Here is a 22,736-nt window from a genome sequence, read left to right on the forward strand (position 1 = left end):
TCCCATAGCTGCATCCTCTTATACAGTGTGAGTCATGCCAGGCTGAGTGGAACGGGAGAGAGAAAAGATGCAGCAATCAGAACTTAAAAGGAAAGGGGAGGCCTAACTCGTTCCAAAAGTTAAAAACAAAACAAAACAAAAACAAACAGAAAAATTCAAAATAAAGCAACAAGGAAAAAAAAAATCCTTTAAACCAATTTAAACAAACAAATAAAATAAACAAAATGAAAATAAGGAGGTGGGGAGGAGAAAATAAAATGAAGAAAAAAAATGAGCCGGGGAAAAGACAAATGAGTGTTAGAGCAGGCACGGACAGTTAGGAACAGACGCCATGTACTTACGTTTACCTCGGTGATTGCTATATCAACAATGCTACCCACAACAATCAAGGCGTCAAATGTATTCCATGCATCACAGAAATAGTGCTGCATGGGGCAGAGAAGCCGAGGAAAAGAGAGAGAGAAGAGAGAAAAAAAAAAAAAACCAACAACAAAGGAGAAAAACAAAACAAAAAGGAAGAGGAAAAAATGAAAAAAAAAAAAAAGCATGAAAGAAAGGAGAGAAGAGAAAAAAATGAGAAAAGAAAGAGGTTACGTGGGCATATTAAATACTCTCTTACCACTCTACAGTTCTGGCGGCTCAAACCTGGGCAACCTGGTTCTCACAGGGTGGAGAGGCCTGACAAAAGCTGGGTTAGTACCAAGGTTCCGCTGGGCTGGGGCCACCGGGGAGGGGGCCGGGCAGCCCCCCGCACCTGCCCCTCCGCTCAGCTCCGGGCCCCTGGGCCTAGCGCAGCGGGGCAGAGCTGGGCCAAGCAGAAAAAAAGGAGGAGAAGCTCCCACTTTTTTTCCCCCCACAGACGACGGCAGGTTCAATAAAAAGCATGACTGGAGGGGGGTAAAAACAGGAAATTAAAAAACCAAACAAATAAAAGGAGGTAAAGAGAGAGCGAGTGAGAGAAAGGGGAAAGAGAGGAGGCAGAGGAGGAAGGAGGAGGCTTCCTGGGGAGGGCAGAGTCATACTCACATTAGTTTCACTGAGAATGACGTCAATTATGCTGCCAATTACGATGAGGAAGTCAAAAACATTCCAGGGATCACTAAAGTAACCCTACATAAGGGAGGGGCAGGCAGGATGGGGATTAAAAAGGAATATTAGACAGACAAGAACAGAGCAACATCACCATCAGAATCACCGTCCAGGCACCTCAGTGTGGCTGCTGGAGTTGTGAATGCCCGTACTGTGGCCAGGAGCCCAAGAGGGAAGCGGGTGGCCGGGAGGCGGCTGGTCCAATCCTCCTGCCCTGCCCTCCCCTGGTCACATGGCCACCCCTTCCTCCAGATCCATCCCACCTCACCACCCTCCTGCACAAAGGCTCTTTCTGCTTCCCACCGGGGCAGGGGGAGGGGGCAGGCTTGGACATGGGGGGCAGGCAGTGCGAGTCACAGTGGTTCAGGGACATGGTTGGACTTTCTTCTCAGTCCCCACTCAGCGTCTCCTATGCCCCCTGGTCTCCTCCATCAGAGGAACCCTTCTAGAGTCAGGGAGGGACACAGGTGTGTGACCCCCCTCGAGGTGAGTGGGCTGTGGTCCTATGGATGATCTGGGAATTCCAAAGACCCTGAAAACCACAGCAGTGCGGTCCAGAAGGGTGGCCAGGTCATTGGGGCTCAGCGGTGACTCATCTAAAGCTTGGCAATAGCAAGAGGATTGAATCATTAAAACAATACCTATAATATGCTGGACTCTTTGCAGTTAGAATCAGGGTCACCCCTGTTCCAGCACTGGACATGCCCTGGTATTTCCAGGGACAGCTCTGACCTGGCAAAGGTTTTATGAACTGAAAGGAGACAGAGTCCAGGTAAATCTTACAGTTCAGTAGTGTCCCAGGCAGTGCTTTCGGGGGCATCTCCTACGCACCTCCCCTAGGTTCCTTTCCTAACGTCTACTAGTTTGATGTAGAGTCCCTGTTGACATGCAAATGCCACCCAACGTGAATGAAATTATCAAAGCCCGAGAACTGGATTGATAGGGGGAGTCTGGGTAGAGAGTATGGGGACATAGACTTTGCAGGAAGGGAGTGGAGGCAGTCGTGCCATGGAAGAGCGATTATGGCACCGAGGGGGTAAGACCAGCGTCCTGACTTCACCACTTCACCCTGTACACTTAGATTTCACTTCTGTTCTGCCATATTTGGAGAAGGGAAGAGATGCTTTTGAAAGACTTTTTTTGAGGTCTTGGATAACTAGTCAACAAAGGGATAGGCTGTCCCAGATTTCCTAGAGGATTCCAGGATTCCCAGGAGGGCAGACCTGTCACAGAGTGGACAGGTGTCTTGGGTCTGGATCACCTGCCTCTCTGAGAGGTGTGGGAGTCTAGAGAGCACTGCCCTGTGGCCACATGGAGGTACAGGCTCACAGTTCGGGTAACCCCAGGAATAGGACAGTCATATTCCTCAGGAATGGAAAGGAAAGGACCTCGTACTAAAGGTACTTGTCTCCTTAAAAAAAGGACATTTGCTTCTTCACTTTTTCAGGGAATGTTCTGCAAAGGAGACCAGACAGGGCTGGGTTACATTTGTTCGGTAGGACCAGCATTTTCCTATTCTCTGAGCCACTAGTTGGGCCTTCCAGGAGATGGGATTCTAGAGGTTGGGGAGTGGGTATGAAGGCATTAAGGGTCCTCTGAGACTTTCCCAGACCTCTTTCCCCAGTTCTCTTGAAGGCTGCCAACTTTCCCTTTTAATTTTTTACTCACAAGAGCCAAGAGTCTGTGTTCTTCCATTTCCTCCTGACTCTATCCAGCTCCCTGAACTTCCCCACTTCCCAGCCATGCCCTCTTTCCAGAGGGATCGCAAGACATGCTGTCCTAGGGCTGTTATTCTTAGTGTGGGAGGTCAGGTCACAGGGAAAGGGGCCTCTCGGTTCCCAGGCATTTCTGCCAAAAGAAAACAGAAACGCCACGGCGGAAACTTTGGACAGCCAGACTGGAGAAGAAGAGGTTGGCCATGGTGTGGGTCAGGTGAGGGTCAGCTGGAAATTACGGCTTTCTTGTTGGCTTCCCAGAATCATTTCTGAATATACTAGAGCCTTGGAGGCAGAGGGAGACTGTTCTCTCCCATTTAAGTCACATGTTATGAGCAGGAAATAACCAATTCCTTCCCAGGTTCTTAGATGTTATTCACAGGGCAAATGGAGAAGACTGAGTTCTAAAGAAGGGAGGTAAAGAGTGAAGACCCCAAATGAACTGTAAATATGCATGTGTTTTAAAATTCGAGTTTGGAAAACACTGGGGGAGTCTCTCTCGACGGGAGTACCATCTTTGTGGGGAGAGCTAGTTCAGAAGGGAAGGGGAGGCAGGGTCAAGGAAGAGAAGGGAGAGAAACAGGCGCCAGAGCAGAGTCCAGGAAGGTTCAGCATCTAGCCTAGAAAACTTGGTAACGAAACATTACTTGGGTGTGGGGGCAAGAGGAGAGATAGGGAGGGGGAAGGCTCAGCGCTCAGGAAAGGAAGTTGAGTTGGAGTCTTCTCATTCGCCAGAGACCTGAAACAAAATGGGTAAACCGGCCTGGTCTGCAACGCCTCTGAGAGAGGAGAAAAAGGGAAGGAAGGCAGAGAGTAGGGCAAAGGCCAGGATAAACACACAGGTTAGTTAGCTGCTGAGCACCAGGGGAAGGTGGACACCGAAAGGGACCCTGCCAACCTCCCGTTTGGGCATCGCTCATCACCCTTTCTCTGGGACTTCTTTGTGTACGTGTAGATGGAGGGAAAACACACACCAGTCCACTGCTCCTTGACCACGGCCCTCTCCCAACCTTCCGTGGCAGGCTCTCACTGGTTGGGCTCTCGCAAGATGAATGCCTCATGCCTCGCCCTTGCCCTCACCAGGCTGTGTGGCTGAGACTTTTGATCCAGGCAAACTACCTGGGAGACCCAGTGCCAGGGCCTCCACTGGCTGCAGATACCCAGTCAGTTGCCTTATTGGACTGTGCTTGAGGAGATCTACACATAGCTAGAATGCAGGGGTGAGGGAGCATGCCAAAGGGGGCGGGTGACAGGATCCCTTTAAGAGGCAGATTTTTACTCCAACCCGTCCACCCACCTTCCCCGCTCCTCTGTCCCACAAGCCCATCAATTCTCTAAGCTGGACCATGAAGACGGTTTCAGATCCAGCTTTCAGCTCTTTCCTCCATCCACCTCCTCCTCCCACTCTCAACGGTCCTTCTTCCCACTCCATCCACACCCATCCCCAGAAACAAGGTGATCTCCATTTAGACACCCGGCCAAATCCTTAAGTGGGCAGGGCCTGGAGGAATATTTTTTCCCCTGCACTCTCTGGAGTGTAAGAGCTTAGTGCTCTCTCTCTCTCTCTCTCTCACACACACACACACACACACAAAACCTGTTTTTGCCTACCTCCTCATTTGCTGGAAACCACAGGTAATACAGATTTTGGGGGTGTAATGGAAGAAGGAGGGTGGGAAAAAAATCATAGGCTTTTTCTCTTAGGAGATCAGTTTGACCTAGAGCCAGGTTATACCTGTCACTCCTTCTTTCCCTGGTGATCAGGTCCCAAATGGTAGAGTAGAAATCAAGGTTAGGGAAAGGGTTTTCCTTGCCCTCCCTGAAATGGTTAACCAAACCTCTTAATGTCCAACTCCCCAGAGTCAAGCAGGGCTGATCACTCAGACGGTATGGTGTTTTGGGGGTGAGGAGGCTTTCCCTTGACATCCTTAAATCCTGCAGATTTAGTGGGTTTTCCCCTTTCAAATTCCCAGCCTCTGGGGATGAGTTTAGAAGATGGGCCTCTTCTCTGGCCTTCCTGGAAATGCTCTTGTGTGCATCCACTCAGGCTGATGAGCGGCCACCCCTGTGATCTGCAGTTGCTTAGACCCTCAGTATGACCCATTCTCCTGAGTGCTGCTGACCCTCCACTCACTGGCTGAGGTGGGTTGAGAACATGCAGACAAAACTGATATTAACTTTAGCAAATCATTATTGGAAAGGAAAAATTGTCACAAAACACCATGTTAGGCATTTTGAATGCACAAGAATTGTGGATTTTCCTCTTTTTTGGATTCTCTGTGCCCTGATTCACCTCCATCCTTGAAGCTATTCCAAGATGAAAGAGCCAGTATTAAGGGCATGGTCTCTGGAGGTAGGTTGTCAGTTCAAATTCTACTTCTGGCGCTAATAAGCTGGGTACTCTTGAGCAAATAACTTCACCTCTTTGTGCCTCAGTTTCCCCACCTGTAAAATGGGAAAACTATAGGGTTACAATGGGGATTACATGAGACAATACATGTAAAGCACTTGGACTTGTGCCTGGCCTGAAGTAAGCTCTAAATAAGTCTGGATGACTGTCAGTGTTAACTCGAGTTGATCTACCTCTCTCCTAGTTAAGCAGGATTCACGGGGTCCATTTTGGGGGTGGCACTGAGTAGAAGGGCAGGCAAAGCCCAGGTGTGTGGAGGAAGGAGGGAAGAAGGTTCTGGAATCCTGAACTTACCTTTCACCAGCATCTAGGGCCTTTTTGCCCATCTTGAGGCACTAGTGAGTAGTGTGCTGTCTGGAGACTCTTGAATGAAATCTGGCTGGTACTATTTTGAGACTGATGACAGTTTGGAAGTTGTCATGACTAAATTTTGTTAGCTACAGGGTCATGTGCACAGTTAACTGCCAGGTTCTGGGAAACCACTATTTTCACTAGGGGAGACCCAGGCCCCCTCCTTCCTGGAGGGCCGGGAGGACAGGAGTGGGCTGCCAAGCGGGTCTGTTTCCCACCTCTGATCCCGGGGAGCAGGGCTGCTGCGGAGAGGATAGAGGCACATGCCTTTGCCCTTGAATTCTGGATTCTCAGCTCCTCCCTGCCTGGCACAGAGGGCTCCTCTGTGATCTCAGAGACAAAACAAACTTTAAAACAGATTGGTGGTGAGAACGTATCGCAGGAAAATCTGCACACCTGGGAGCCTGTTGTGTGTTCTTGGGGATTTTGAGGTAAGGGTTCTTTTGTTGTTATCACTTGTTTTTTTTTCCTCTTCTCTATCCCTGCCTGCCCATCTTCAGAATCTACCTCTGTAAAGCAAAAGAACCCAGAGGAGGTGATGAGGAAGCCTGCCTGCCCCGATGGGGAGGCTGACCTGGACTTTCAGTCCCTCCGGGGGTGCTTACTTCCAGGGACCCCGAGCCCCACACAGTGTTGCCAGGCTCAGTGTCAACACGAGAGGCCTGAGCCTAGAGGAGAGGTGGAGGTGCTGGGATGGGGACAGAGAAAGGCCGGGAAGGAGGAGTGTCAGAGGGAGGGAAAGGCCGACTGGCAGGTCGCAGAGATGCCAGAGAAGCAAAGGGACTGAGGAATCACGTGAGAAGCAGAAGGTGAGAAGGGCAGGGATGGGGAAGTTCAGAAGCACAGGGAAGGAGGGAAGGAGAAGTTGGGAAAAGCCACACAGGTGGTGGGAAGTGGGGAGAAGGAGAAAGGAGTATGAGGGGGGAGTGGAAGGGAGCATGAGAGGAGGGAGGCAGGAGGTACAGTCCCAGAGGCAGGCCCAGGGCCTCGCAGGGGAAAGCAGGGAGTCCACACAAAGCGGGAGGAAGGGTCAGGCCACCTGGGGGAGGCAGGGCTTAAAATGGAAGGGAGGGACCCATGATGGCTCATCCTCAACCCAGGGTTAGGGGGTCTCTGAAGGAGAACAAGAGCCCCTGCTTGAGTCAGCAAGCAGGTGAGAGAAGGTACATGAGGCAGGAGGCTGAGCAGAGGCGGTTGGTGTGGCCGGGGAGGCAGTGTCCAGTTCCTTGGAAGCTCTGGTCTCTCCTGGGGTCCAGGTGGTGGGACTGGGACGTGGGGGAGAGCGAATGAACCAGGGAGAGGTGCTGAATGCCACAGGCAGCTCGGCAGTGGTACCAAGAGTCGATCTCATGGAATCTCATGCAACACAATGGTAACCGACAGCAAGCAGAGATAATAGGACTTGTGTTACGTTAGGCTGTCCTTTAGACATAACAGTAATCACGGAGATTAGTGGCGTCTAACGGAGAAGTCATAACGGGGGCACACAGCTGCCCCAGGCCCCTGGCAGCCTGGGAGGGAGCAAGGATTCTGCCCTCCTCTGTCAGCTCCTCCCCTGTGATGCACTCATTCGGGGGCTCCCGGAGGCTCAGGCTGCACACAGACACGAGGGGCAGAGCAGGCTGCAGGCCAGGGTAAGGGCCTGGGTCCGCACCCCTGGGGAGAGGAGGCCCCAGGTGGGTGGTGGTGACAGGGCTGCTCTTGACATTGTCGGAGGAATGTGCACTTTGAACTAGACACCTTCGCTCCAGTTTTTTTTAATTGAGGTTTTTCCTCCCCAGGAACGTTTTAAAGGCCCTCTTTCATTTCTTTCTCTCACCAGCACATAATGAGCACTTACTGGATGCCTGGGACTCCACAAGACTGAACGGGTCTCACACTGGCCTCCTTCTCCCCTGGGAGCAGATGAAAACTGGGGGTTATTGGCTAAGCTGCCTTTGGGGACCTCAGAAGGTTCTTTCTGGGCCTCAGTGTGCCAGGGGTAGGCGGCTTCCTGCTGCTACTGAGCTGCTTTCTGCAAAGGTCTCCTCCGGGACCAGGGTGCTGGGTGGATGCGTCCCTGCGGTGGGGCAAGGCCGGCAGACACAGTGCAATGGATGCAGACAAACTGCGGCTCAAGTAAACACCATGGACACTCTTTGAAGGAGAAGGGAAGGCAGAGAACAGGCAGCACCGGGAGCGGGTAAATGAGGAGGAGCCGTCCCATCCCGCTGCTCCAGGGCTGGACTCCGACCTGTGACAGCCCTCTGCCGGCTGCCTGCCTTGAATCCTCTCTCCTCCAACCCAGCTGGGAAAGCACTCCAAACCCAGATCTGACGGGTCCCCTCCAAGCCCTTCCTGACCGAATGGGCTGAGCCCTCTTTAGTGAAGGGGCAGGTACGGCCCCCCTGCAATTGCGAGAGGCAGCACCTGCACCTACTTTAGTGAACAAAACGGGAATGCACTGAGCTCCTGCGCTCGCTTCCAGAGCAATGCCTGGAGTTGTGCGGCGAGTTCCCGGAGCCCCCCTTCTCTGTCAAACAGGAACAGTCGCGGGCTCGGTGAGGACAACCTGAGTTGGCACAGGACGCGTACAGTGCCCGCTGCTTGCTGCCATCCCTCCCATACTGCTGCGGTTTGAGCACTCCGTGGGAGGCCGCCTCTCCCGGCCTTGCTGGTGGCCTTCCTGCACAGCCCCCTCCCCTACAGCGGCGGCTGGGGGCTGGCCGAGCCGCAGGTCCGCTGGGGCAGCGGTGACCCCGAGCCCCGCGGGTCTGGGGATCCCTCTTCCCCTCCCAGACGCGGTGCGTTCTGGTTTCTTTCTCAGTGTCAGGGATGGAGAAGGGAACCACAGTGTACTTTCCGCTGGGCTTCTTTACACAGTGTGAATAATTTTCCACATTAAATAATTAAGTGTAATAGCTAATACCACCCTTCCCTGACAAAGGCTTTACCCAAGTCATATAATTATTTTTTATCATTCAAGCGACTTTCAAGCTCTCAAGCGCCAGGCAGGAAAGAAACCTGTCACAATGTTGCAACAATATGCAAATCCCTGGGTGCAAGAGCCACGGAGGGGAGGCCCCTCCCAGACAAAGCCCATTTGTGCCTGTCTGCGTGCACTGTTTGGCATCAGGTACCCTGTGGACATTCCACAAATAAATAATAATCAGGGTAATGCCAACTCACCAATCAGGCTGCTAAGAAGCAGGCAGGAGCTACACCCCACACAGCAGGTGCCTCTTGACTCTGCTGCTGCCAGTGGCCAGGGGGTGGGGTGGGGGCGTTGTTACATGTCACCCCCTTGCTGCCTCCCTTCCTTCTCTTGCCCTTTCTACTCCTTTGAATGAAACGCACATATGTGGTGAGTTTCTGGGTTGAGGGGGTTCCCTTGCTGGTGGGAGACACTGGTTTCTTAATAATTTGGGTAAGCAGATTTCAAATGTTTCAAGAATTAAATAAGAGGCTGAATGGAGTCCTACCTTAGCCTAAGGCATTAGTTTTCACTCTGGGGCGCACACTGCCCTCTAGGGGGTGTTTGGGAACCTGCGGGGGCACCACCAAGATTCAGGGGGGCAAAACTGGCATTTAGTAATGGGTGGGTGGGCAGGGATGCTAAATGTCCTGCCAGGCATGGGACAGTTCTGCCTAATGAACTGTGGTGTGTCCTGTATGACTTTTGGGAGATTTGCCACATGCAAATAAGGCTCATCGGTTATAATTTATCTTAAGTTTTTATTCCAAGGTCTCCTAACTCTGCTTTTTCATTAACCTCTATTTTTTTTAATGTGGAATGAATTCTTCTACTAAATACAGACTTTTCCCATTACATTAAAATTCAGGGATTTTTATATTGCATATATATATGCACACACATAATGTAAAAATATATATAAATATTGCATTACATTTATATATATAAGTATGACATTATGTGTATAGATGTGAATTTTGTATACATAAAGTTTTAAGTTTCCTCTGATTTAGGAAAATTAAGGAGGTATTACAAAGTATTTGTTACAAAAAGGGAACTTTAGTTCTAAAAGAATCAAAGACCACTAGCCTAAAAGGATGTCTAAGTTTCTATAGAACTTTTAAAAGGAAATATTGCTTGCTCTTGGGGTTTTTTAAAGTTAATTTTCCAGGTTGGTGAGGAAATAGAAAGTCATTCAATCCAAGAGCCATTCATACTTCTAGTTTAATTTACGCTGAGCCTTGGTCATTAATGGGCCACTGAACAGGACCTACCCACAGTGTTCCTCGGATAAGCATTCTCAAATGCTCTCCTAGCACACACAGGCCAGGTTTTCCCTGGGTGGCACTGCCCCAGGCACTGCAGGACCTCGTGCGCCCTCGGCCCTGCCCACTCAACCCTCAATGCTAGCTTCGTCTCCCTGGATCAATGTGGTGCCTCTGCAGATTTCCATAGCTGGGTTCTGTGGAACACTAGTTCTGGGAGATGGTAACTGGCTCTTCAATGAGACAAGACAAACAAACCAAAAAACAAGGCTTCAGTCCTCTAAAAAGGCTGCAAGTGTTGAATCTCCGGGCTTTAACCTGGGGCGATCTCAGAGTGCATCATGCATGACAGGCTTGGGGTCCTGCACCGAAGAAACCTGTCTAATTACACTGAAGGCAGGAGTTCCCTAGTTTAGGTGGCCGTGTCCTGCCGATCGCCACTCCAGATAGCAGCTCCCCAGGCATTAGCAGCCACACCCTTGGCTTTCCATTTCTGCTTCTCTCTCCAGCAAGTTCTTGGGGGTGACCTGGGGCAGGTGGGGACTGAAGGGGGTTTCCTCATAGGATGTTAGAGCTGTTAGAGGGGCTGGAATCATTTCTGTGGGGAAGGAAGCAGGGTTCCTCAGTTTCCCCAGGGGATGCTGTCTTATTGACGTGACATATCCAGAGTGCCTGACAGGTACCAGGTGTTCCTGTGTTAGCATCTGGAGGGATATAAAGGTGGGTAAGAGGCAGTTCTGCTAAAACACTATCCTGACCTTCCCTGACTCCTCTTCTCACCCTCACACCCTCTTCACCATCAGACGATGTTGCAACACTGCCCACCTCCACCCATCCTCCGCGGCTGTCACCTGCATGTCCAGGAACAGACTCCTAACTGCTTCCCCCCTTCGCCAGTACCAGTGCGTGTTCTTCTCTAGGCCATCAGCATGCTGGTTCAAAAACATGAATCCGATGATGTAACTCCCACTAAGGCCCTGCTTAGTCCAGGTCCCGAAGGGCCTTTGTCCTCCGACCCCTCCTCTTGCTCACTGCTCTCAGTTCCCAAAATAAGCTCAGCTCGCTCCTGCCTCAGGGCCTTTGCTTTCCGCTCTGTCTGAAAGGTTCTTCCGGCTCCTTTTCAACCTCCGGGCCTCAATTTACCCGGTACATTCCTGACTACCTTATCTGAAATAGGTGTCTCTTCCCCCAGTGGTGCTGTCCCTGTGGTGGCCTATTTCCCCCAGCATAGCACGTGCCCTATTCCGTAGCCCCTTCATCTCTGCACTACCCCGTGAGCCCTGTGATATAGTACCATGTCTCGACATCATCACCGAGGTGCTCAATAACCATTTATAGAAAAAAAGATGGAAAAAGCAGTACTAACAAGTAGAAATTACAGAGGGGCACATTTCAGTTCAATATAAAGAAGGATTCCCAACCGAGCTGCCTGAAGAAATCTCTTATGGCAAAAAGGAAGGAGGCTTAGAGATTTCTGCGTTGATGGAAGATCGATGATCTTAATGGTTTTATCTGATATTAATATTCGGACTCTCTTTTCCTTGTTCTCCAGTTTCATAATTTCCATCATGCATGCAGGCGTGCATGCATTAAACTTTCACCGAATGCCTCTCATGGGACACAGAAATGCCTTCCAGGAATTTGGCAATCTAATTTTTGTCTCCACATCTTGCAGGTCTTCCCATTTCAAGTGCATGTGCATGTGTGTATGCACACACATTAGTATGTCGGCTTTTAGGTGTAGTCACCTAGCAGAGGACTGTCTCCTCTCCTGAAAGGATCTGTCACTTCAGGTTTGGAAGGGAAATCCAGAAGGTGCAGGCCAATGCAGGGAAACACAGGAGTCAAGGACAGAATGGGCGAATGAAGGGGCAAGGGGCTAAGTGGCCTCAGAGGAGGCAGAGGACATGGGAATGGAGTGACTATCAGGTTACAGAGGCTTGTTACTTGAGAATGGCTTGCTTTCATTTTGTCTCTGGTCTGCTTATAGGGAAGAATGTGAACACTTGCTGAGGACCCATTACATGCACAGCAACATCGCAGCTTGTTCATATTTGTTGTGTCAATGAGGGGGTAGTGATAGAGCTTGGCTCTTGAATCACCTACACCTGCATTAAAATCCCCCCAAAACAACAACAAAAAACCAGCTCTGCCATCTTGGACACATTACTTAGCTTTTCTCTGACCTTCAGTTTCCTAAATACCATAATGCTTCTCTCCTGGATTAATTGAGGTAGTGAATGGAGAAAATCTAGTGTAGGGGCGCCTGGGTGGCTCAGCCAGTTAAGCGTCTGCCTTCGGCTCAGGACATGATCCCAGGGTCCTGGTATCGAGTCCCACACTGGGCTCCCTGTTCAGCGGGGAGCCCGCTCCTCCAGCGTGTGCTCTCTCCCCATCTCTCTCTCTGTCAAACAAATAAAATCTTTACAAAAAAAGAAAATCCAGTTCTTCAGATATTTCCTTCCCTCCTTGTTTCTGAGTGTTTCTTAATTTAAGGTATTGGAACTGACACAAAATGGGTTCATGTGTTTATTTGCTGCTTCTTGAGTAGGAACAGGAGTTCCAGGCCGAAGAGGTTTTCCAGGGATGGATGCGATGGTGAACTGGGGACTCTACCAGACCCAAGAGTGAGCCAAAGTCAGGGAGGGAGGTCTGTTCTTAAAAAGGCGAAGTGAGCAAGGCTGCACTCACCAGCCTGCTTGTGGTCACCGTGGTGTCCCTGGTACCTGCCTGCCATGTCAGCACTCAATATGATATTTGCTGAGCTGTTGGTGAACTTTAGCCTGCAGCAAAACACTAGCCCAACAAAACACAGGCAAAGAGTTCTGGAAATAAACAACGTGAAGAAAGACAAGGCCCAGGGACAGAGAAAGAGAGGAAATGGTCAGCAACGGAACTCCAATCTTGTCCCAGGAATGGGGGTTTTTTTGGTCACAGGAAAAGGTGTTAGTAGCATGGCTTATGCTGTCTTATACAGCTCAACTTCAAGGATGCATCAGGACGAGCCTTGAAATTGTATTACGGTGTTAGGCAGAAATCTGTGTGAAGGGATAGAATCAATAAGCTCAGGATAAGAGAAGACAGAACACCAGAATTGCAAAAGGACCAACTTTAAAATGGTAATGGACAAGAAGAGCATGATGAGGCAGGACGTTCCTTTCTTCAGAGGTAGAGGGCTGGGTGCAACCTCCCCAGGCTGAGGGACCCTGCCATGTTCCATCTAGATGGCACTTTCCTCAGAAGCCACCAGTGCCTTTTAGACATTGCTATGACCTGCATGTTTGTGTCCCCCATCCCCCATGTCACATGCTGGAATCCTGGTGACCAAAGACATGGTGTTAGGAGGTGGGGCTTTGGGAGGAGATGAGCTCATGAGGGTGGAGCCCACAAGAACGGGATTCCTGCCTTTTTTTTTTTTTTAATATTTTATTTATTTATTTGAGAGAGAGAGAGCACAGAGGAAGAGTGAGAGGGAGAAGCAGGTTTGCCCCGAGCAGTGAGCCCGACGTGGGGCTCGATCCCAGGACCCCGGGATCAGGACCTGAGCCGAAGGCAGACGCTTAACCAACTGAGCCACCCAGGCACCCCTGGGATTCACGCTTTTGTAGAAGAGCTCCCACAGAGCTCCCTCACCCCTTCCACCATGTAAGGACACCGTGAGAAGGTGCAGCTGTAAACCAGGAAGACGGCCCTCACCAGAGAAGGTAACCATGCCGGCACTTCGATCTTAGACTTCCAGCCTCCAGAACTGTGAGAAAGACATTCTAGTTGTTGGTAAGTTACCCAGTCGGGGGTATGTGCTCTAGCAGTCTGAAGAGATGGATGGGGACAGCACCTTACTCTGTCTCCCACGGTCTGCTAAGCTGGTGTTCCTCCTCTACGGAGACATGGAGCCATGGAGAGAACTGCACGTAGGAACTATAGCCCTACTGGCCCACCCCCAACTCGTTCCCTGACACAGGAGGGAGATAGGCTTCCTGGTTCTCAATCTACCTGAATTTTCTCCCTTGCTGGGGAGTGGATGATGAAGCAAAGAAAGTAAAATTTCTTGGTAAAGAAGAAAGCCTTGCAAAAATGATTGCCTCACACAGGGATGTATGTCCAGCTTGTTGGCAAGTAGTGCAGTTAGAGCCAGAGGTAAAGTTGGAGAGAAAGTAGATTTTAGCCGGCAACGTAATTATCTGGCAAAAACAAACCAAGTTTCTAGAAGATATTCAGCTTTCAAGAAGAGGAAATGGCTCTGGTTTACATTCTTTCCTACCGGTCATTTTATTTCCACCTTCCTTCTCCTGGTCCATTACTGGGCTATAAAGAAAGAGTACTGAAATTCCTGTTGGCCTGTGGAAGGGCATTGGGTATCAGCATCCCTCCTCGCCGGGGGTAGGGAGTCTCGTCCCCAGGGGCAGGCCCAGGCCCAGGCCTGATGGAGTCCTGCCTGTAGGGTCCTCTGGGCCCCTCGGTTGCTGTGCTGGTGCATCTACAGCAATTCTGGCCCTGCCATCCTTCTCACTCTATCTGCCCGGGTTGTCCCAGGGCCCCTGTGGGGTTGCTCAGGGCCCTGTGGCAGCTGACAGACCTCCTTTGCTGATTGGCAGCTTCTCTAACACCAGCTCATGTGTCCCTCTCTCCTGTGGCTCTGATTCAGTCAGAGTTGGCAACACTTTGGAGCGTATCCTTTGGCATGCCCCCCACTTGGCTCCTTTGGCGGACAGCGAACACATCTGATGTTGGAAGCCAATGAATACATAGTCCAGATATGACATCTACAGCCTGAGTAGGAAAGTAGGCAGGGCTCACGTGTGCTAAAAATGGCCTCTCTTCCCTGGCTCAGAAAGGCAGATCGGCTGCTTGCCTTGGGGCTTGTGTCATCACTGAGACACTCTCCCAGCTTCTCCTCCTGCCTCATGAGCTACCCCGGGGGCAGCTTGCTTATGGAGGACAAGGGCTCCAATGCCTAAAACAGTGGGTCCAGGCCTGAGCAATCTGGACCCTCAGCTTCAGAAGCCCCCTTTGCACATGTAGAGGGCACGGGTGCCCCTTGGGAACCCCAAGCAGGCATCTTTAGGACATCTTCAGGCGGTGTGTGGAAAGCTATTTGCCAAAGGGAAACCAGATGCTGGACCTTTTCTTTTTTCTTTTTTTTTTTTGGTCAGACAGAGAGAGAGAGAGCACAAGCAGGGGGAGCAGCAGGAAGAGGGAGAAGCATGCTCCCTGCTGAGCAGAGAGTCTGATGTGGACTTGATCCCAGGACCCTGGGATCATGACCTGAGCCAAAGGCAGACATGCTTAACTGACTGAGCCACCCAGGCATCCCTAGATGCTGGATCTTTAAGGAAAGGAACTTCTAGGCATGGATAGAACTGACAGAGTAGACTGAGAAATTGGACTGCAGAATTTCTTTGCAAGTCTTATCTCTGAATGCTTCCTAGCCTTCCAGCTCCCCATTCCAGCTTTCCCTCTGCCTGTCCATATGTGAACCTAGTACCCCAGCCTAGCCTGCATCTGTCCCTTTTGCCACAAGCCCAGTGAAAAGAAATTAGCTCCATCTTGATCACGCCCTTAGGATATCCCCCAAACTCCCCTCACCTTGGCAGGGCCTCTGCCCACCCATGTTGGGGTCAGCAATCCTTCCCAAGAGAAGAATCATTCCTAAGAACAACAGAGCATGCAGAGAAAAGATTGCTCTGGGGACCATCGGAAGCCATGGGATCCCCTGCACCGTACAGGCACAATCAGCAATAAGAGGAAGGCTGCCTTTGGGTGTGGGAAGTCCAAGGCCAGCAGCACCCCCTCTCAGGCTTGGAGACTTGCAAGATGCAGAGCCGGCTGGCCCTGCACAGTGCTGATCACGAAGAGGGCCACTGGAAAACCTCTTAACAGTTCCTTCTCATAGCCTCATGACTGCTCATGCGGCTGGGACCACAGTGAGGCTGTGCCCAGTGCCGGGCGATAGGGCCTGACAAGCATTTGACCTCCATGGTCCTGAGCAGCTCTGGTTCTCAGAGCATCTCATTAGCCAGGTTTCCTTCTAGTTCTGACTCATCCCTTGCTCCTGGCCAAGGGAAGTGTGCATGGGCCACAGATGGACTCCTCGGGACAACAGACTGAGGGAAGGAGGAGCTGCTTTCTTTGTCAGCATCGGCCAGTGCCTCCAGCCTCACCCTCTTTCTGCTTCTCTGCCCTCCGAGAAGCAGCCAAGCCTTCATTGCCCTCATGTCCTCTTTCCGGAAAGGTAACAGGGGCTACAAAAAGTTTCCAGAGCAGAGACAATATGGTGGCTGCTGAATTACTGCTCCACTGTTAGGTCACACAATGAAATGTTGGCCAAGTTCTCTGTGTTGGGGGCAGGGGACAGGAGTCACAGCCCAGACAGTTACAAGGCATGCTGGAGCCTAGCAATAGAAGCCAGGGCAGGGTAAGAGTGCCAGGCAGGGCCGAGCTGGAGAAAGGATGTGGCTGGAAGGCTGGCATCTCCTCGGGAAGTGACGTCAAAGCTGTCGGGAAGCAAGTCTCTGGCCAGCAACTGAGATGCGCAAGGACAAGGTTCTACACCCTGAGGAGGGGTCAGGCAAGAACCGGGTATAGGCTGAGGGCTCTCAGATTTCAGTTTCACTAGGGCACTAAAGCACTGTCAGGAAACCTAGTCTGAAGCCCAAAAGACTGGGAAGAAGTGTAGCTGGGTGCCCCAGGGATCACCAGGGACACAACCCCTAGAAGCAGACTAATTCCGGACTGCACCTGCCAGGGCACTTCCTCCGCCTCCCATAGGGCCTTCCTGAGCTCAGAAACTGGGGGGGACAGGATCCACAGGGAAGAAGCCTCAGCACTTGCAGCTGACAAGGACCGGGGAAGTCCAGGGATGACAGAGAGGGCTGGCCAAGTCAGGAGAAAATCCACATTGTGGGATCCCAGAGCAAGAAACTGTCTTACCCCGTCAAGAGGGCTTCCACCATGATAAGTCACTTTTTGGCAGAAAACTAACAGCTGGAGAGAGAGTGGAGAGGGTGAGGTAAACCATCTGGCTTCATGAAGCCAGAGCAGCTGGGCTGAAGAAACCAAGACAGACAGAGGACAGCAGAAGCTGAGAATATTATGGGAAAGAAGCAGTGTCCAGAGCTGTGCTGCCCAACATAGCAGCAGCCGGCCACATTTGGCTATATAATTTTAAATTAATTATATTTGAAAAACCAACCCTTCGCTCTACTAACCACATTTCAAGTGCTCAACAGCCACAGAAGGCTAGTGGTTATATTGCAGACAGTGCATATGGAACATCGCAGGAAGTTCTATTAGACAGAGCTGGTCCAGAGGCCTCACTTCATCCCCTAGGTTTGAAATGCCTTGGGGCCCTAATTTGTCCTGCAACATGAAAGCAAGTCCCAAGGCTTTGGCTGCTCTTATTCAAGAAGGCTGAGGTGCCAGGAAGGTCAATGAGTGATTTCATTTTGGTTCTGTTCACCTCTCAGTCTGGGAGAAAGCTGAAAGGGAAGACCAAGGTTTTGATCACAGGGAGCTGCCAGGGTCAAATCCCCTCCAGCATCCTCCCCTGGGGGGAGATACGGAGTGGGCAGCAGCCAAGGGGCACGAGATACCTCTCAGTAATAGCAGACCTGCTTCTTCATCCCTCCATGACCCATGTGAAAGTTTATAGGGAGCAGAGCAGTCAGGAGCCTTTCACTGGTGGAACCCCTGCCTTCCTGGGGCAAACCAACTTCTGCTGAGGAGGGCAAGCCTGGAACCCCTCCGCTCCCTCCTCCCCTCTTCATTGTGCTTGCTGAGTCATTGTCAACAGCAAATCCCAGCCAACCAAGTGACATCATCAGCCCTTCTGGTACTAAAACCTGTAGTTAACAGTGGAGTATCTGTGCCTGGCACTGCTTCCCGAACCAGGTTCTTGCCTCTCTCTCTCCATGGTGATGTCAGAGCTGCCCAAGTGGGCTGAAGCCTTGGGACCACCCAGGGTCATCCTGTCAGCCAGAAAGGGTTTGCTGGTGGCTTCCCTTTCTCCTGCCATTCTCACCTTGGGTAAAGTCCAATCTGGAGTTTTCACTGGGATTGTACAGAATCTATGGATCAGTTTGAAGAGAACTTACATGTTTATAATATTGAGTTTTTCAACTCATGAACACAATATATTTCTCAACTTATTTAGTTTTCTTTAGTTCCTTTCTATGAAATTTTATAGTTTTCTCTGTAGAGATTTTTGACATTTTTTATTAGATTTATTCCTAGGCATTAGATATTTTTTCAGTGCTTATCATAAAGTATATCTTAATTTTTTTTCTGTCTTTGCTGATGCTTTCCAATTCCCTATAGGAGAACAACCCAGTTATCTAGTTACCTTCAGACAATTCTAACCAGGATTTTTCCATGCTGACCAAATTGGTCTTACACATGTAGGACTCAGGTACCATTCAGTGTCTCTTACTCTAGGGAAGGGATCTCCTCTGGTTTGCTATTAGGTGTTGAAATCAATACTACTATTACCTACTGCATTCTGTTCAGACATCCCCACAGATCCCTCACGTTTTGGTGGGGGACTGAATTGCTCTAAACTGGTTTATACTCACCCATAGTTTTTGGTGTGTTTGGAATAGAGTGTCAACTTAAGGAGTGGGACAGTTGGATTTAGGGCAGGGATTTACTTGAGTAAAGTCATTTTCCATGGTATGGTGAGGAGAACAGAAATGAAGAACTTGGCAACATCAATCACCACGAAGACAACAAAAGAATGAAACAAGGTACAAAGTGACCAGCCAACCAACTGACCAACCAACCAATCACAGAGACTGAAAGGATAGAGAAGAAAAGTCAAGCACTGAGAACTTCCGGTAACGTTTCCCTGGCTACGGTTGATGCGTCTTCTACATCCTTGCTGCCTAACTGTCCTTTTATACATAATGCTTACAAGTGCAGACTCGTACATATCATATATAAAGAATCATGCCAGTGAAATAAAAGGTGCTGAAGAGAATCTCAGTTAACGGTGAGATATGAAAGCTGTTCTGTATTTCAGAAGCTGCTGGTGCTTGGGCCACACCCAGCCAGATATTTCTACCAGGTCTTCAAGTCATTTTTGGTTTGATTTGCTGCCTGAAATTTTGGAGGATGCTTTTCCTGGGGTCTATTCCCTAAATGAAGAACATAGCTTAATGAGAACCCAGGGCACCCTGCTCTCCTTAAGTCCCAACTGGTCAACCTTCTTTGGCCAGCCAGGTCCAGTGACCTTTACCCCTCTATTGCCAGAAGTCCCTTTAGAGATATTCACAGAAATTATCCATTTTACTTTCTCTTTACAGCACAGATTGACCCTGGCATATGTGAAATGCAAACGGTCCCAGGATGGCTCTCTTACTTCTTTGGGAAAAGTCTTTCTTATTTTACTCCATCTTATCACAGCAGGAAACTAGGGATTGAGGAAACTAGGAAACTCGCTTTATGGTTTAGATGACCACAGCTAGCTACTTCCGAGGAAATGGCTTATTCCTTGATCTGCAAACTTAGGTAAGGGGATCTTTCAGGCTGAGGCCCCTGCAGGGATCAATTTCATTTGCTACGTAGGGCAGGTCTGCCCAATATATCTTCTGTGGTCATGAGGAATAATTCACAAAGTCCACTGCATGGCTCTGCAGACTGCATCAGACATCATCAGAGACACATCTGAGTCAACTGTGGAATGATTCAAGGCTTTGAAATATTTAAACCATATGTCTCGTGAAACTAGGTGAAAGTGATGCCAGTTTCCCTACGAGAGGCTGTCATCTGCGACTGAAGCTCAACTTGGCAATAATCCTGCATTCCCAGCCTCACCGGTCATGTTGCTATGGGCTATGAACCTGTTAGTACTGTGGGGCCACGTGGTTTGGAACAGGACCACAGGTAAGCAGAGGTCCCATGGGCCCTATGGAAGGTGACCAGGGAGATTCAGTGGTCTTCTTTAGGTCAGGACAAAATTTATGCCCCTGAAAGGGACTGGGCTTGGAAGGGAAAGTGAAAAGAGTATATTTAGTGCCCTGGAGGAGGTAGGAAATACCATTATTATCACCAAATGACATTTACTAGGAGTCTTATTCTCTGAAAATTAGCCAAGATCCCTAGGCATTCTTTGAGAGAAGGAACCAACATTGCAAGAATATGATCTGTTTTATCTTAAAGTCCCTCACAGGTTGTTTCCCTCTTTCTGAAAAGCACCGGCAGTACACTTGACATGGAAGATGCTTGCTAACAGCTTGGCATGGTGGAAATTACATCGACTCTAAAGTCAGATTCTATTCCCAGTTCTGTCACTTAATAATGGTGTAATTAATATTACACTTAATTGTTCTGAGCTTCACTTCCCTCTTCTCTGAAATGAGGATGCTAATACCTGTGTTATGAGGGTGTTTTGAGGATTACGTGCAATGAGGTATGTGTAGCACATGGTAGGTTATTCAGAAATGTTAGTTGAATTTTAATTCAGAGAAGATGATAGACATCTTGTTAAATGAATATGGATCCAACAGCCAAGGAGCACCCCCCTGTCCCATTTAACTCCAGGATAAGTAAAAACTTGAATAAAAATGGAACATATGGAAAGGACCCTTCCTTTTTGTCTCCTGTTGATCTGTGTGGAATCTGTAAAAACTAGTAAAGGAGGGGGAGGGAAGGCTCAAATAGCTAGAGAGTTTTCCTCAAGTCTGTAGCCATATAATTCTCTTAGAACCAACTCTTTCTTTCTCACCACTCTCCAAAAGGAGTTGCAGCTATACCCTCTCTCAGGAGCAGCTGCCTGTGTTGTGAATCCCAGGCCAGTGGATGCCAATGATTCTGACCTGTCTTCAGGGGTGGAAGATGGTGGGTGATGCTCAAGTCAGTCTCCTCCTCCATTAGTCAGGAGAATGGGGGTGGGGCTGGTTAGGGAGGGCACAGAGAATCCAAAGTGACAGACAATCCAACCTTCCCTACCCTACCTCATTCAGCCAATGGTTCTCATCTTTCTCCCAGCCTTTTTTCCTAGAAGTTGCTCGCAAGTAGCAAACCTCAGACATTTGCCTTTCTGGTACTAGAAAGCGCTAGGGAACAATGATGTAGCCTCTGAATGGGAGGACCCCATCAGCTGGGAAACTGAGCCTGAGCAAATGAAGCCCTGGCTGAGCTTTTTACAATGAGGGTGGTCTGTGGCTGATGAAGTGAGAGGGCAGTAGAACAGCAGCCCAAGTGAATCTGGGGGGCTGGTTGTGAAGAGGTTTGATTTGCCAGTCTGTGGGCACAGTTTCTTCTAGATTATGTGCTGGGGGATGAGGGTGGAGACAGGGTGGGAAAGACAAGAAGAACCATCATCTGCCTCCTTGGAAGAAGAGGCTCAGCACAGGGAGGAATCTGTTTCCTGTATTTCCCAGCCACAGACTAGAGTGGAGACTATCTCAAGGGGTTGTTCTGGTACAACTCCTGGTAGGTTTAGGAGTTGTAACATTTATCTTCCAAGAAGATGGGGTCTTTCACTGATTATTTCTGCCCCTCACTCTCCTTCTTTCAGTACTGGCACTCCCCCTTGTCCATCCCTCCAGTGCCTGCAGACCAGACAACTTTTTCAGAGGCCTACCTTGGGTTTGAAGGCAATGAGCTTCAGAATCATCTCCACGGTGAAGAGGCCAGTGAAGAGCATGTTGAGGATGTTCATGGCAATTTTGAAGAGGCAGCTCTGGCCGTAGTGCTGAGGGGAGGGGAAGGACTGTCAAAACGAGGCAGGGGCATCCCTACTCCTTACCACCCTCCTCTCAACAGAGATCTTCCTTGAACCAAGCCCTGGAAGGCCATTCACATCTCTGTGAGCAGCCAGGTGGACTCAGGAAATCCTGCAAATTCTTCCCTTCTCTGCTAGCTCTGAAAACACAGGTTATGACACCTTTATGGAGACTTCTGGTTCTCAAGAGAGCTCAAGCACAAGTTGACCTCCCTGAAGAGAGGTGGATATAGAATCAACCTCTATACCCATGCCTCACAGTAGCAAACTCTTCAGTCTCCCCCTCTGTTCTCCATTTCCTTCAGTCTAAGCGTTTTATTAACCCAGGCCTCTATGGATTGTCTTATAAGGTCCCAGAGAGGAGCTCATCCTTGAGAAGGGACACTTGTCCTTCTCCATCTTGGAAAAGAGGACAGTTCTTCTGCTCTTTCTGTCTCTCTTGGCCAACATGAAGGTGCCCCACTGGAGTCAGCCATGCAGCTCTTCTACACTTCATCTCCTCCCCTAGCATCCTCCTTCCTGCAGGCGTCATGGATCGTCCCCTCGGACTGACCTGCATGGCCAAGCAGATGGTGTTCAGCAGGATGAGGACGAACATCAGGTATTCAAAGTAGGTGGAGTTGACCACGTACCACACTTTGTACTGGTGCTGGTTCTTGGGAATGTACCTCCGCAGGGGCCGGGCCTTGAGGGCATATTCCACGCACTGTCGCTGGGAGGGAGGCAGCGGGAGGGGCGGGGCGGGGATGGAGAGAGCGGGTTAGTAACCTGGATGATGTGTGTGGGGATGGCAGAGGAGGTGGGGTGTGGATGAAACTGCAAACCTGGGGCATCAGAGAAATAATCTACTTATCTAGCTCATTTACAGGTTTGAGATGTTATTTGGACTTTTTTTTTTTTCCTATCACTCCCTTAATCAAGGAAATAATTGCCTCTAGTCAGTTTCCTTACCAAGATTTTGTCAAGGAGTTTGTGTCTCCTTTTTTCAACTCGGTAATGCCTTGTATACTGCTGACACTTAGGTGGCATTTGATGAATACTTACAGAATGACAGATACTTGGTCTTCCCATTGATTATTTCCTATGCCACAGACTCTCCTTGGGGCACTTCTTAACTTCTCCTTCCTGTCCTAAGTCAATCTCCCTTATTTACCCATGTCCACAAGATCAGAAGACATAGTTCAGGGACAGGGGATCAGATCTTGGGGCTAGCTAGAATCGTGGGACTCCA

At 49.7% G+C, this 22,736-nt stretch overlaps 1 protein-coding gene across 24 annotated transcripts in view; it reads right to left on the reverse strand.

Annotated features, from left to right (window-relative positions):
* Window positions 1-22,736, reverse strand: part of CACNA1C (calcium voltage-gated channel subunit alpha1 C) — a 632,951-nt gene that overhangs the window by 75,753 nt on the left and 534,462 nt on the right. For 10 of the 24 annotated variants that reach the window (XR_014145548.1, XM_081820959.1, XM_081820957.1 and 7 more), the window contains 3 exons: window positions 22,059-22,217; window positions 21,365-21,475; window positions 342-425 (listed from right to left, as the gene is read on the reverse strand). Coding sequence is in view for 23 of the 24 variants with exons in the window: in XM_081820959.1 (XP_081677085.1) it covers window positions 342-425; window positions 21,365-21,475; window positions 22,059-22,217 (354 nt within the window). In the remaining variant the exon portion in view is untranslated. Of the gene's footprint in view, window positions 1-341; window positions 426-1,026; window positions 1,111-21,364; window positions 21,476-22,058; window positions 22,218-22,736 lie in introns of all 24 variants that reach the window. The other 14 variants (XM_081820954.1, XM_081820956.1, XM_081820958.1 and 11 more) reach the window with 3 other exon arrangements.

Source organism: Leptonychotes weddellii, chromosome 5, assembly GCF_054177405.1.
Source record: "Leptonychotes weddellii isolate Sample4059 chromosome 5, ASM5417740v2, whole genome shotgun sequence".
Taxonomy (NCBI): Eukaryota; Metazoa; Chordata; class Mammalia; order Carnivora; family Phocidae; genus Leptonychotes; species Leptonychotes weddellii.